General features: G+C 41.5%; 1 protein-coding gene across 3 annotated transcripts; it reads left to right on the forward strand.

The window, feature by feature from the left end:
- Positions 1-3349: 3349 nt before the first annotated feature.
- gng2 (guanine nucleotide binding protein (G protein), gamma 2) lies at positions 3350-15225 on the forward strand. Of its 3 annotated transcripts, XM_086049123.1 has the most exons (5): positions 3355-3526; positions 5415-5496; positions 11119-11190; positions 13323-13418; positions 14393-15225. In XM_086049123.1, exons 4-5 carry the CDS (start codon positions 13332-13334, stop codon positions 14519-14521), a joined length of 216 nt encoding a protein of 71 aa, XP_085905249.1. In that variant the 5' UTR covers positions 3355-3526; positions 5415-5496; positions 11119-11190; positions 13323-13331; the 3' UTR covers positions 14522-15225. The 3 variants fall into 3 exon arrangements, with proteins under 3 accessions (XP_085905250.1, XP_085905252.1, XP_085905249.1); XM_086049124.1 differs by lacking the exon at positions 5415-5496 and having other exon boundaries at positions 3350-3526; XM_086049126.1 differs by lacking the exon at positions 5415-5496 and having other exon boundaries at positions 3350-3523; positions 11117-11190.
- Positions 15226-15779: the final 554 nt, after the last annotated feature.

The raw sequence follows: 15779 nt of genomic DNA on the forward strand, positions 1-15779 counted from the left end.
GTATACATACTGTTGTAAAATATTTTTCTTACACAAAATGTTTGTGATTGTGGAAAACGCTTACTGGCGGTATCTCCCCGTTTGTTCAAGGATATAATTTTTTTCAATGCTTTTATAACGGCTGTCGATTATTCGCGGATTTTCGCAATTTTGCGGTCGGGTGAATAGCAGGGGTCCACTGTATTTAGAAATCATCGTTGGTGTCAATAATAAAATCTATTTTAAACAATTTTAAATACAGTATTAAATAAATCATTATTAACGATTATCATTTTAAATTACATTAAAAGTAAATACAATACATTTAAAAGTAACTTAAGTTAGGTAAAGTCATCATTTGTCCGAAGAATTTAATTATTATAGTTGGAGATACAAGTATATTCATAATTTCCTAAGTATTTGTGTACTTTTAATACATTACATTTGTTCGCTGCCCTCTGCTGGCAATGTGTGTTCTCCTTTGTGCCGAGTCATCTGGTCCAGCAGGTGGAAGTATTGTCTCGTACATTCCCGCCAATTTCCTGGCATAATCTATCGTAAACATTTTATTATTCAATCAGAAAAACTGGAAGTTTGAGTTGCAGTTGCTACTATTTTCATACTGAAGACTACTTCCAGTTGTGATTCCCACTAAACTGTTCTGCACTGAAAGAAAAGTTTAAGCCACTGCAACATTATGTAAGTGTTTTTTTTTCACCGACCGCTAGAGGGAGCCCACGTACCTTTAGTGGTACAATCCCCGTCCTAGTTGACTCCAGAGATTTGTTCATGGACGTATAATCTGCTTATTATGTTTTATTACCTAAGGATCATCTTTATCTTAGTGCGGTGTTCGCGCAGATGTTTTGATTAATAGGCTGATTTTTATGACATATCGCTTATCCACCTCTAATGAGGCGTGGATTACTCCGGACCTGGGAGCTTCAGGACCATATTGTGTATGGCGAACAGTAAATATTGTCTAGTTCCAGGATAATTTATTAGAGACAAAAAAGGACTCTCTGAAGTGGGGTGGCATTGGCTTGCAAATAGGGGGCCCAAAGGGGCATCACCCCCCTGTATCCACCTGATTGAGGGCATCCACCATGCCATGGGCAGCAAAATGACTTCGGCCGGTGTTTCTGTCCACCCCCCGCCCCATCTGTATTGAGGTGGATGTATATTGACTGTAAATGTAACTGTCTGCAAGAATTCTCACTCTTGTTTTTCTCACACTTTTTGCTTTTATATCAGTTCAGGTCTAGTGCGTCTTCAAATGTTCACCCCTTGGTCACTAGGGGGTAGTATAACAGACATATGGATGGATGAATATGGAAACTGAAGCTACACCAGAACTCCACCGGTAGACTACTGATTGCAGTACTATTAGTCGTTCTTCGCAGAGGATAAACAATGTATGCCTGTGAGTATTGTAATGTTATCTGTCAAGTTACGTTGCGCAACCCTTTGCGTTCCATTATCCGTTGCTTAAAGGGTCATAACACCATCATGTAGCTGCTGTGGCAATTTTCATTGTTATTTAGCATTAAGCTAAGCAGTCTTTCCTAAGGCAGTAATTACGCTTTATAAAACCAGTTTATTTCAATACATTATTTTTTTTGTATGCTTTTATGCAATACACTGCCATTTTCTTTATTAAAATTGTGTAATGAAGAAATGCTGGGTGTCAAGGTACCACTGTATAGGCATTGTTTACACGTGGTTATTGGGGACGGGAGGATGCTTAGATTTCATCATTTGTGATTTGTGACCATCTGGACCCCCACAAACGCCCCCCCCCCCCCCCCCCCCCCCATCCATCCATGCAGGCAGCTGCTGCCCTGCCCCAATGCCTTGTGGGATTTAGCCATGCTGCACAATCGCACTGTCACCTAATAGTACTACACGCATACATACACACACGCTGGACAGTCCAATCATAATGAACTAATTCTATCTGATGCGGGTAAGAAAGCCTGGTTTTGAAAGTGAAAACATCACAAAACGAGCTCTAGCTAATTCAAGTAGACAAAAGAGTCGGGGGGGGGTGGATGTATCGTGTTGTCGTCGGTGACGACTCTGGGAGATTCAGAGAATGGATTTCCCTCTGTGTTGCCATGACGACAGCCCTGGATGGAGCATGACTGATTTCGTGTACAGCTGTGCACAGCGCCAGGGGAGAGAGAGGCCAATGTGGCATACATCTTACATAAAGTACAATAGTATGTACAGTGGGCTCCCACTATTCGCGGGGAATAAGTACCAGGCCGGCCCACATTTCCGCGTATAAATGACGTCCCTTATAAATTCGTTTTAAATCCATTCAAATTGTTTTTTTTTTCCAAACCACCAAATTCTGGAAAAAAAACCAAGGTTAAACAGGGTAAGCTTTTTGAAAAATGAAAAAAAAAATATTTAAAAAAGATATACGTTTTTTTTTTTAATCCACAAAAGACGACCCTGCTTGGGAGTGGGGTAGTTTTTTCCACAGGTTTTAAAACTAGTGTTGGTCCTGACTGATCATATCAGAGTGGACATTTTTAATTCTAGGAACTAAAATAGCGCATTTGCAGGGTAGTTTTACCTTGGAGCTAGGAATTTTTGGAAGACAATGTTTTGTTTGGCTCAAACTGTTGTCAGAATCTAGTTCTAGGTTAAGACATAAACTGTTAAAGAGGGTAATATTTTCCAGAGATCCAGGAACCTTTGGGGCAGCGTTGTACCTTTTTTGTTCCAGAAACCAGTTTGCATAATAGCACATTTCAACTGCAGCAACTTTATCCCGGAACGAGGAACTTTAGTAAGACTTTTTTTTTTTTTTTACTCGACGAAACTTGTGATTGGATCCGCTTTGTTGAAAAACAGGGTTGTTAGCCTGTCCGCTACCTAGCATTCAAACATTGGGAAACCAGCAAACAAATCCCTGCTCAACGAAAAGCATGAAAAGTAAACGTAGCTTTGCCACGGATTGCACAAAAAAAAACCACGCAATTGATGCTGACCCCAAATGTTTATAACTGCCTCTGTTTATCGTTTCAACTATAAATATATCACAAACCATGATCCCAAAACATTTGACTATCATTTCAAACTCTTCTTACATTACCGTAATCTTTAAAATAAATGGCCTAAAGATGATTTGATTTTCAGAATTGCACTGTAAGTGCGCTATTCCTACACTATTTCCTGCTTGCTCCGATAGTTATACTGCCATACAAAGGTGGCTATATATCATCGGGGAGGGAGCCGACTAACATTTTGTTGACATGACTGATCTCAGGATGGACAGAGCGTGCTGATGATAGCAGACGGAGAGAGAGAACAGAGAGGGGAGGAAGAGGAGGAGGACGAAGAGCAGGAGGGAGGGTATCTTCTTGCAGCCTGGCTGGAGGGTGGAGACTGTGGGAGCGGCAGGCGAGGAGAGGGAGGCAGGGAGGATCTCAGCCAGGGAGAACAGGGAAGAGCAGGATCGCTTGGATGTCAGCTCGTCTCCGTCGGACTGGATGTGTTTTGGTGCCACGTCGGGTAGACGCGCTAAAAAAAAAAGGTATGATTTAAAAAATTTTTTTTTTTGGAAGTATTTTCAATGATGTTGTGGCATACCACAGGGTGTGCTTTGCTTGATTGATTGTGATACTGCTGACGGGTTTACATCAGGAATCCCCCCCCCCACACTCCCTGCTAGCGGAAAGAAAAATTCCCTCTGCTGGATGAAATTTAAGGATGAAAAGGGGGTTGAGATGGGCAGGGGTAATGCTCTGATCACTCCGGACCATTTTCCTTCCTCGAGCGTCATGTCGTGGTCAGAGGAGAAAGGGGGATGAGGGGGGAGGGTCTGCTTTTTCATCAAGCATACCCAAGTAAATTGTACGCAGCACAAAGGCATTGTCGTGTTTTCGCTAAATCTCTTGTGGTTTTTGTGTCCGGGCCTGCTTAGCATTTTGTGTCTCAAGGCCACTGAGACACCACCGAGACAAAACACCGGAGGTTAACAAGTGTTGCAAAACATCGGAGCGACAAACAGGACCAAGATGACGAGGGAATTGTTAAGGGAATCGACGATCCCTCTGGCTGAGCTGCTGGTTTGTGTGGGATCCAGGTTTACAGAAAAAGCGGGTTTGACAGGAGGTGTAAACGGCCTCTGGGCTAATAGGCTTGGAAGGATGACGTTGAGCTAAAGGCTCTGACCTTTTTTTTTTGTACTCGCCACTCTTGTTTGCTTCTGACAAGTGTTGATTTTTGCTTTTGATAAGCTTGAGTGCACAGCAGGACAGAGTTCAGAATCCAAAGACCTTACATTACATTGATAAGTCCCTATGGAAGTGAGTCTACCAAATGACCTTTTGGCACAAGGACCAACCAGGTCTTAGTTGTCCTTAGAAACAAAAATATCAGATATTTATTCAGGTCTTAAAGTAGTTGTACCTGTAGGAAAGTATTTTAAGGGGAAATCCTTTTGACTGTCAAAGTCAAGACGTACACGTTAAGTACATGTCTCCATAAAGACTGAATGTTTCTTGCCTGCCCCATATCATCTCGGATATTGAATTGTTCTGAGGCGGCTGTCGGTTTCAAGTCTGGTAAACTTGCAGGAAGGAAAAGGTTTTATTTCAAAAGGAAGTTCGGAATCTGAAAACTTAAGGCATCCAGGTCAAGTTAAGACCTACGTAGATGAGGCCTGAAACTAGGCCACAAAAAGTAACCAAACAAGCAACCAACCAAGCCTCAGTTGGTCTGGTAGACCAAAACATTAAATGATTCTCTGAGTCTTAAAGAAATCAAGAGCCTACCAGAACTTTAGACAAAATTTCCACCAATCCATTCAAGTCACAGTTTTGAAATAAGTTCAAACCGACCAGGTCTGTTTTGATCTTGGAAAAAGATTGGATGTTTTTGTGTCAATATCAAGCCCTAGGTAGATGAGTCTTTATGGAACCGAGTCTACCAAAAGCTCTTTTGGTTCAAGTCAAGGATCAACCAACCAATTCTTACTTGTCCTTGCAGACAAAAAAAATGGAAGTTTCTTTGGGTCTCAAATGAGTAAATCTATGGGAAAGTAAGATAGAGTTGTCATGGTTAAGTCCATGTCACCTCTGAATTTTAGGTTTTGTTGCACAACAGAGTTCAGAATCTCGGGTTTTTATGCTTCCAGGTCAAGTTAAGAGATAGGCAGATGAAGCTTGATGGAACCAAGTTTACTAAGATAGACTCCTCTGGGTTGTGGCTAAGTTTGGATTCAAGTCCAACACGTGAGACTACTAGAGTCTTTCAAGGTCCTTTGAACAACAAGTTCTAACAAACCAGCCATGTCTCAGTTTTCTTCTGAATCTTTCTTTGAGTGTCAAAGCAGTTAAGTCCTTAGCTGTGTGACAGTCTGAAAGTCTGTTGTCCTGGTTTAGTTTTCTTGTTACCTCAGACATCTTTCACTTTTCCAGGACAAGATCTAGAGGAGTCAACAAATAAAAATCTTGGATGTTTCTTCGAGTTTCTGGGACTGTTTCAAGTGGTGTTGTCAAGGTATGGTCCACATCAGATGTCTTTTTGTTCTTCAGGTCAAGATCTAGATGAGTCTTTCTAGAACCGAGTTTCACCACTTTCGAGTCAAAGACATGCTTGAGTTGAGTTGTTTTGTGACTGTAGGTTGAAATCGATCTGCGAGTCCTTCGGGTCTCTTTTATCAACTAACCCAGTGATTCTTACATTTCCTTTACAAAAAGATTATTTTAGATTCAACAGTAGTCAAGTCCCCCAAAAAGTTAGTCACAAATCTGATTAAGCAAGTCTCATGATCTCAGTTGCCCAGATTAAGTCCATGGAATTTTTTTCTTCAAGACTCAGGTACAGTCAAGTCCTTACATCTGAGATTGTCTCAGGTTTTCGAGACCCAAATCCTTATAATCAAAGTCTTGGGCTAGGATTTAGGTCCCTGGTTGAGATTGGGAGGTTTAGTGCCTTGCTCAAGAGTAGGAAGTGAGTGGGTACCTTCTGAAAGAACCATTCCAATTTTGCAGGAGGCAGTGCCCTCTAGTCCTGAAGCCCATTCTTTACAGCCAAGTCTCTGAGAGTAAGATTCTCTGATCAACCAGGGACATTAATTTTCTTTCTGGTTTGCAGTTTTCGTCAAAACGTTTGTCATAACCAGAATTGGACTCTCCGCCGTTCTAGACCATGTCATCTGTGAAAACTTTCGAGAAAAAGATCCCTTTGAGGACTGCGGAGTCTCAGCAAAGTTCCCCACTGCACTCTCAGCACAATCTAAACAAGGCCGGATGTTTGTCATATTGTTAACAGCCCAGCAGTCTGACACTGTTATTCTTGGCTAGCTGATTGGTTCCAGAGAAGACATATGTTTATATCCACTGCACTCGCAGCCGCACAGTTCCAACTTCTACCTTAACTCTCAACCCAGAACCACAAGGGCATCTTTCACATCCCCAACACCATTCAGTGCTTGTTCGCCACCTCGAAAAAACATCACAGTATGCCTCAAATTGCATCTGGCGCTCTGTAGTTGCTGCTCTTTGTCATTGTTTCTACCCCACTTACCGCTGTGCTGTTATGTTACGTAACGCACCATTTCAAGGTTTTAACCCTTTTGGAGTGTGAGGCAATTTTATTTTTTTTTAATCAACATTTCACGCTTGTAGGATTGCTCCTGATTGGTTGTCGCCGCTTCAGTCCAACAGAGAAGACGTAGCAGGATGCCGTCGTTTGATCTGCTAAACATAAGAGAGCACAGTTGCGCTCCCTGGAGCACTAAGCCTCCTCCCCGCTGGCTCCTCTATTCCCAGGAGATGCATCATTTCCTGGGCCACTGCCTCCTACAGCGCCCCCAACACCCCCACCCCACTCCCTTCCACACACCACACCCATCCTTCTAGGGCCTAGATTAACCTCGTGGACACACACACACACACACACACACACTACAATGTATAAGTCAGGGCGGGCAGTGCATGCTGAGGGTGTCGCAGATGTCCGGGCTAATGGAATGATGACGGGTGGCGGTGGGCCGACTGTGAGGCAGTGGGAGGAAGTGGGGGATCTTGTCTTACTTTAGGGTAATTTAAAAAAAAAAAAAAGATTATTCATTTCATTGCCTCCGCAAGTGCGAGCGCGATTGCCGTTTGCTGGTCAGTCAGTTGGTTCACCGGAATTCCTTTGGAGTTTACGGAGGACAGACGATTTCATGGGACCTCAAAGGTGGGAGTCTCTCGGGTGATGTGAGCAAATGATGCATAGAAAGCAAGCCCACAAGCTAATTTAGCGTTATGACATGCTAAGTTCTTTAAATATCCCCCCTCATTTGTCCCATTCATCAAAAACCATCAGCTTTACAAAATATTTAAAAAAAAAAAAAAAATTACATATTAACATTAATTTCCACTTTAAAAGAGTCAATCTTTTAAAACTACATACGCCAGAAATATATATGACGAATATTAATTATATTTGGGGGATTTTAACATTCTGGGAGAGAAAAGACTGGACATCCACAACCCGGCTATCATTTTAGTAGCGAGGCACCCTTGCAGAAAACGGGAAATGGCATACATTTTTTTGCTTCATGCTTTGAATAGGGGAAAAAAGTAACATTGTCTGGTGGACCAATATGTCAAAATATTGTAAATACGGGGCATCCTTGGTTCACTTCCGAGTTCCGCTCACACTGCAGCGACAAATTTTTATTCAAGCTAACCTAGTTAGCTGAGAACGCAGACGACATATTCTTAATGCTGCTTCGCAAACCAGTTCACCGTGTGCCGATTGTAACCTCGCGCAGTACGTCGGCACTTTGTCACATAAAGCGCTGCATTAAATATGCTAAAAATGTATTTTTCAGTGGGGCATTTATGATCCTCAAGAACAAATGAGGCATTTTCTGCGTAACTTCCATTCCTTCAACATACATGAAAAGTCCGACCTTTTTAGTAGATGACTATCCTCTGGCAAATTGGAATTATTTTCATTCATCACAGTCAAAATGGCATGGAAAAAAAAATTGTATGCCACAAAATGGCCCTAATATCTCTTAAGGGTGAACGGTGTATTGCTATAAGTTAGCTTGACCGGAGCATGATCACAGATACAAGGCAAGAGATACTCAGCAAAAGTGACGATAAGACGTAGCACCGTCTTCCGTTGCACTGTAACGCAACACCGGAACAAGTGACACGTACGAAACCTTGCCCTTGAACAGGAGCAAGGATGCCGCACCACAGCCGTCTCCATCGATATCGCACCATATAACAGTGACTCCGGATAGTTAGCTTAGCAGCTAGGGTGGGGCTCTTCAATCCTGTTCCCCGAGGGTCGTTGTTCTACCGGTTTTCCATCCGTCCCTGCTGCAACACACACCCGATTCAAACGATCAGGATCGTTATCCACCTTGTGCAGACCCTTTGGTGGAAAACAGGCAGGACACCGGCGCTCGAGGAACAGGATTGAAGACTCCTGAGCTAGGGTAATCCTTCACAGAGAGGCACGGTCGTGGGGGAATTTTGGGAAAATATGTGAATTTTCCCGAACAGTCTGTGTATTTTCACAGACCATCGCGCCCGCACACCCCTCCCCCGCCTGTCAGCGATTACGTTTCAGTGCGTCACGACGTTTGGGCGCATGACGCCCCATCAGCGACAAAGTTTCCGCGCTTGACGAACAACCCCCACGCCCCCATCAACGATCATTTTCCGGCGCATGGCGGCCGCACGTCACCAGGGGTATGTAACAAAAGCGAGAAATATTAACGTCTTAAGAAACGGAAACGTTGTACTCCTGAAAAAGGTAGAATCACTCAGAAGAGAGTCTATTCCTTCGTTTGGTATATCCCTTGTAGATACAATCAGAGGGTCCTAAAAAAAAATCGGTCAAACGCTCTAAAACTAGCTAGCAATCTGGCGTCTGCTGCACTGAAAACTAACCGCCATTGAATGATTTCATTATCTAATCGCGTGAAGCCGCAACGGCTGTTTGAACGATTGCTGACTCTACTGTCAGACCTCTGGCCCCAAATGAAAGTGGCGGGAAAAACTCGCAGTGACATTTTGTCAAAGGCACTTTTGAGTAGGGGTGTGGGGGGGGGGGGGATGATGGGATGACGGGGTCTCTCTGTAGACCCTAGTAGCTTAATCACTCTTCCTCCAAGGTCCAGATTGCAGAGCTGGGGACACATGTTTAATTACCACGCTGCGATGCCTCACCCCGGGCTTCACAACGAGAGGACACTCCCTGCCCGCCGATGGTCTCGATTCCTCTTTGACACACTTGGAAAAAATTGTAGTCAAGCTAATTAGCTTGAGAAGCAGGATGGGGTGGGGGTGGGGGGTGGGCGGTGGGGTGCGGATGATGGGTGTGGTACAAAGTAGTTAGATATCAGAGTAGCAGATTGTCAGTCTCGATGGGGCCTGCAATTACATTTTCCTTGGCGGGAAGTCTCCTGTGGAGCTGGTACGTCATTCCACGTGTGAGTGACGCTGACCCACGCAACACATGCTTCACAACAGCGCCAGTTCGTTAACCCCGAGCACGTTCCATAATAGGCATTGCGGTGTTCCTTTATGGCAGAGAAGAAAAACGCCAAGAGTGCGTTCCCTTTAAAGGAGAGGAGAGGTCAAATATTGCGCCAAATATTGAGCCACTGATGACAAACGCACAAAAGCGGATCGAGCCAGCCATTTTCAGACATTTTATGGAGCACCGTCGCCGATTGTCGAGCGAAATGGATGACAAAGTACCTTTGCGTTGCCAAAAAATATGAGCTTTGTGATTGAGCCATATCAGCGACTCTTATGGTGGGGGTACACTAGTGGCAGGTGGGGAAAAAAATACATTTTCAAGTGTAGTTCAGTTGTATTTAACTTATGAGTACAGCACAATACATTTTCATTTAAAATTTAAGAATTAATTTCACACATTTGTATCAGTACACTTGTGCGCAGCAATAAATCATTATTTATAGGTTTTGTTTCATTTTCATGTATTGAAGTACAGTGTTCATTTCCCAAGTGTAGTCAATAAATATTGCCATAAATATAATTTTGCAGTGCAAGTGAGATTTCCTGTAGTGCAGGAGTTAATACATTTCATGCCCTGTCGAGGAATCCTATGTATAAATTGATATGTTGTTTTGATTGTTTCCCGTCACTGCAATGTGAAAAACACTTATGTCCATTTTTGTCATTTTAATTTGTTTTAAAATAATTTAAATAAATAAAAAATTGACATTAATCGGAGGTCCATAACGCGGGAACCCCATTAACGGAAAAAAATAACAATAATAATAAATTAAAAAAGAAAAAAAAAAAATATATATATATATATATATATATATATATATATATATATATATATATATATATATATATATATATATATATATATATGTTAATTCATGCATTGCCACTCCCTGTGGGGGTTAACATGCAACAGGAGACGGATGCCTGCAAGCACAAACAGTCACAAGTTGGCGCTCACGTGGGTGCCGGCGTTTGTCTCCCGTTGGTGTTTGCTGTGTCAACGTTGGACAAGTTAGATGCTAAATCCTACATTTGCATGCCTCCTCCCCTCAATAGTGAACATGAATTTGTATTTGCTCGGCGAGCAAATTTTATTTTGCTGTTTGGCGCTTTGGGCGAGTGAGGTTTTTCTCTCTCTCTTTTTTTTTTTTTTTTTTTTTTTTTTTTTTTTTTTTTTTTTTTTTGCTAATGGATGCTTTTCTGCCACGCCGCATCAGTTCGGGATTTACAACAGCCGGAATTCCCTTCCTCTGCAGATCTGCTCATGCGGAGTAATTGGTCCATTTATCAGAAGCAGCAGACAGCGAGCGTCACGTGTCCGCGGACAATGACGCCGTCGAGGCAAAGGAAAAGGAGGATGAGCCACTTAAACCAAGGGGTGGGCAACCTAAAGCGCGTGGGCCACCGACGGCAAAAGTAGTTCAAATTTGGTGATGATATGGAGACGGAATTCCCTGGAAATAGACAAAATCTCACAAATCAAATGACAAAATGGCCGACTGCCAGTGTTCTTGACAACACATGTTCTTCTCTCATGTTGTGATTATAAACATCCGTAAATCGGACCTACCGGTGCCGGTACATGTTTTCACAATTTTTTTTTTTTTTGTCTCTTTTCTTACAGAGTAGGCGGAGCTCAACTCGCTGACTTGAGCTGCAGACACTGAGGCGGAGTACGGCGGCGTGAGCAGACGAGGTAAAGACGAGCTTCTCTTTGTCAACGAACGGTGGCACAGCGCCAACCAGTTGCGAAGATCGGCGACTCGAGACGAGGCAGCTGACCGCGAATTGACTCGCCTGTGTCCATTTTGTTCCTGTATGATGTCCCGTGACCTTCTATTGTTGGCACACACACGCGCGCGCGCGCGTGGTCATCTGATGCATGACTCCCGCTAATTATCATTGCGACATGCTTTTAAATCACAGATGTGGTGCTTAACAAATGTATTGCATCATTTTTTTAATTCAGCCCCTGAAGCCAGTTTCACTTGGCAACGTGAAATTGGGTGGGCAAGTCTATCAAGAGGAGAAAATATCTTAAGAAGTCAAGGCTGAAAAAACACAGGAAGTCGGACATTTTTGTTTGAAGCGGTCATTTCGGCATTATTTTCTTACTGTATTTATAAAGCCTTTAAGACTGCTGAGTATTATTCAAATACAATTCGACGTGTTGATGATGTGGAAGCTGACACAAAAAGGCCTCCAATATGAAAAGAATAACGAAATGATACATATAAAAAGAAATGGTCAAAAAATAAAATCTAAAACAATCAAAAATAAATGGATAAAACAAATTGAAACCAAACAAATACTCGTAATGGTAATAAAATGCCAAAATAATTGAATAAAAAATAAACGAATATGACAAATAAACAGATTAAGCAAAACTAAACCAAGCAACTACTATAGTACTGTGATAAAATACGGAAACAATACCAAATTATGTAAATAAAATCATTACTTAAATGTAGTGAAATATGTATGGAAATCAAATAAAATGTTTTAAAGTACTTTGTAATAATTAAAAACAATAAAAGGCTGTTTTAGCATTTGCATTTAGCTTGTGCATCTGTCACTTCAATGGAGTAAACTACCCAAGGGTTGACTTTGTGACTTTGGGATGTTTTTTTGTTTTTTTTTAGTACGCTGTTTTTAACAAGTATGTCACTTTTTAACAGCTAACAAGGACAACAAGGTCCTAATTTTGTGATGTCACCCCAGAAACCTGAAAGCGCAGCACGGTAGTGATCTGCTGGCCCGTTTTCAACGCCTCCCCCGAGCCGTGAAACAATAACCTCGATACAAAAGATGACTTTTTACTCATAAGTCACGCTCGGGAAGTAAACCTCGACCCCGTTTTCGTTCGGAAGTCGCAAAAGTATGCACACGCCATTCCAAATACTCCATTATGTGACCGTGAATTCATAAATAGCGAACCATGAATAGACGGGAGTTCACTGTGCTGTGTTTATTGTTGTTATTTTAAGTGTGGCATATTCATTGACCTGCTGAGAAGACGTGTGTGTGCGATCCGTCACTGTTCACCTGCAACGCGCCAACAGAGATCCGTCTTAAGCCCACTTGGGTTCATCCCCTAGAGAGGAAGGACAGGCAGCGGGAGGGCTGGCGTGGGGTCAACGGGGGTCCGTGTGTCATCTTTTCACCGCTGTGAGCTGGTCCGCCAGCTCCTAAGACGGAGAAGCATCTGCGGACAAGCAAGCTTAGCTAACCTTTATAGCCTTTATTAGTCCCACAATGGAGAAATTTGCATTGTCTCGGCAGCAGTAGTGGATAAAAATACTACAAATAGTCACACAAATCATTTAAATAGCTCTAAAATAATGAATACATAAGTAAATGAAACAAAATGTTGTCAAAAAGTCAATAATTTACAGGCTAATTACTGTATCATATTACAGAGTAAAAAAAAAAGGAAATTAGTCAATGAAACTATTTTAAAAAACAATTAAATAAGGGCGTATGAAATGTGTCCAATTTTGTCAAGCCTCTGTGTAGAAATGTAATTTCGTAGTAATATAGTGGGAAATGCTGCAGCATTTGAGATGAAATAGTGTGTTTATTTATTGATTTATAAGTGCAGAACCGGGCCGTACATATACCTGGCATTATTTCAGATGCAGTGATCTGTGAAAATGAGCTACGGACAAAGCAGTGCCCCCACCTCACTCACCCTCAGCCGCCACCAGCTGCCTAGCAACTGAGGCCATAAATAAAATGGCCGCATGCGTGTGATGATAAAATGAGTGTGGGTGTGTACCGTGCGACGTACGACGATCAGGTGACGTGACGATGTTCCGTCCCGTGCAGACCGTGCCCATGGCGAGCAATAACACGGCCAGCATCGCACAAGCAAGGAAGCTGGTGGAGCAGCTCAAGATGGAGGCCAATATCGACAGGATAAAGGTGAGGCGAGTGGGCGTGACCGTGACCGGAGCGTGACTGTTTTCATCTTTCCCCATTAGCCTATGCCGGAACAGGAGGAATTCTGCCTAGCAACAAGTGGGAAATCCTGTGATATGACCAGTAAAAGGGAAGTCAATTCAAAATGTGTCTTTATGTGCCCCCACTTGCCTAAACACTATTATTCTGATTAATCTTGCATTTGCGGAATATGAATTAAGCAGAAATATCAACTCGTTTTCATCCATCTCGGCAGTTGGCCATTTTGCCATCCGGCAGTGTCATGTCATTTTCAGTTGACAGCAAGTGGCAAAATGGCCGCCGCCTAAGATGGATAAAAAACGGTGGATTTTTCTGCTTAATTCTCACGCTGTATTAATCTGAATACCGTGTTTGGACTAGTGGAGGCGCATGGAACATGTTATTGGAAAGAAAAATTTACACTTGACTTCACTTGAAAATATGAACCCTTTTAGATGTATCAGAATTGTACATGTGAATGTAAGGTTTGTATTCACTTCTCTCTATTTCCTACATTTATACTTGGCCTCAAATTGTTGATCGCTATCAGGCTTGGCCAAAGCTTGCTGATGAACGGATCATTTGAATCAGGTGTGTTGCAGACAGGGAGGGATGAAAAACATTAAAAATTAAAAAAAATTAGGATTACAAAAGGTGACGTTCAGTAATTTTCAACAAAAATTAGGCTGCAATACAGTACTTCCTGTTTCATTCTTCTTCTTTCAAATTTACACCACCATCTAGTGTTTGATAGAGGAATTACACCCGATATTATAAACAGTTGGACCAAAAGAGTTATTAACTCTAACAAAAAAAAAAAAAAATCAAAAAAAGACATTCCAGGACCGCAAACCCTGAATTCGTGATGGAGGGGGGTTTAATGTATTTGTATTACCATTTGACATTCCTTAATCCCAATTTTAATGTGACATCAACATGTCACTTTGTGATTTTAGGTGTCGAAAGCAGCGGCAGACCTGATGTCCTACTGCGAAGCGCACGCCAAAGAAGACCCGCTGCTCTCGCCGGTTCCCGCCTCGGAGAACCCCTTCCGGGAGAAGAAGTTCTTCTGTGCCATCTTGTAAAAAAAAGAAAAAGCAAAACAAAATGGAGACGCCACCGACACCATGTGCTGGGAAGTCTGGAACGCGGACGTTTGGGCCGGGCGGAAAGATGTAGAAATCTTTAGAAATCTCATCCGTGGATGGGAAGTGTCAAAGGGGTTTGTGGTGGCTTTTTTTTCAGGGGGTGAAGCATGTTGAGGGTCGGTGCTTTGATGATAATGCTAAAGGAGTGATGATGGACGACTCTTCAGGCTGTGACGTGTACAAAACTAGTTAACTTTTTGTGGTTTTTGTTTAGGGGTGTGAGTGTGGGTGGATGAGTGTGCTTGACTGGCGCACAGTAGGATTGCAAACTAAACTTCTCTCGCCGCTAGATGCCACCTGACGGTTCAAACTATGATTTAAGTGATTCCTCTTACCTGGATATATCTTCCTATAACTCTATGTGGTTTCTTTTTTAATTTTTTTTTTTTTTTTTAAACATCCATAACGTTAGTGACAGCTTTTCAGTGGGATGTTTTGGAACACTCGATGGTGTGATTTTCTTCTCGACATACAGTGCTGAGTAAGTTTATGGGAAACAAACAAAAAGATTTACGTCTACGGGACGTTCTGTTTAATGACGGTGTGATCAAGTCTGTCTCCTTTCCCGTCACGCAAACCTTCTTTCTACTCTTTGTACAAAAACAAAACGATATGCGAGTAAAACTGTGATGTGCTGTAAACTGTGTTCGCCTTCTGCTTCTTTTCGTGACCATATATATATATATATATATATATATATATATATATATATATATATATATATATATATATATATATATATATATATATATATATATATATATATATATATATATATATATATATATATATATATATATATATATATAATGAAACCACGTTTAAAACATACTATAAAACATGTGTAATAGAATAAAGTTCTTTGGGTCCCCTGTAAAATGTGGTGTAAAAAATGCTAATAGTACAAGAACATTTTTAATAAACCAAAACAAAAAATAAAAAACAATAATGCAGTAGCGATTTTCAGTTAAATACTAAAAATAAATATGTATAAAATACACAAAAATACTTAAATAATCTTAAACAATTTACAAATAATAGTAATAAAAATAATATACTGCAAATCAAATAACGGGTCCTTGGATTCCTTGAAAAGCTGCAAGTGCTATGTAAATAATAATAAAAAAAAAATACTAAGCGATATAAATAACTGCATTCAATATTTTGGGGGAAATACATATCATATTATTGCTGA

The sequence above is a fragment of the Filicampus tigris genome, chromosome 13, assembly GCF_054856515.1.
Source record: "Filicampus tigris isolate MCC_2025a chromosome 13, RoL_Ftig_1.0, whole genome shotgun sequence".
NCBI classification, from domain to species: domain Eukaryota; kingdom Metazoa; phylum Chordata; class Actinopteri; order Syngnathiformes; family Syngnathidae; genus Filicampus; species Filicampus tigris.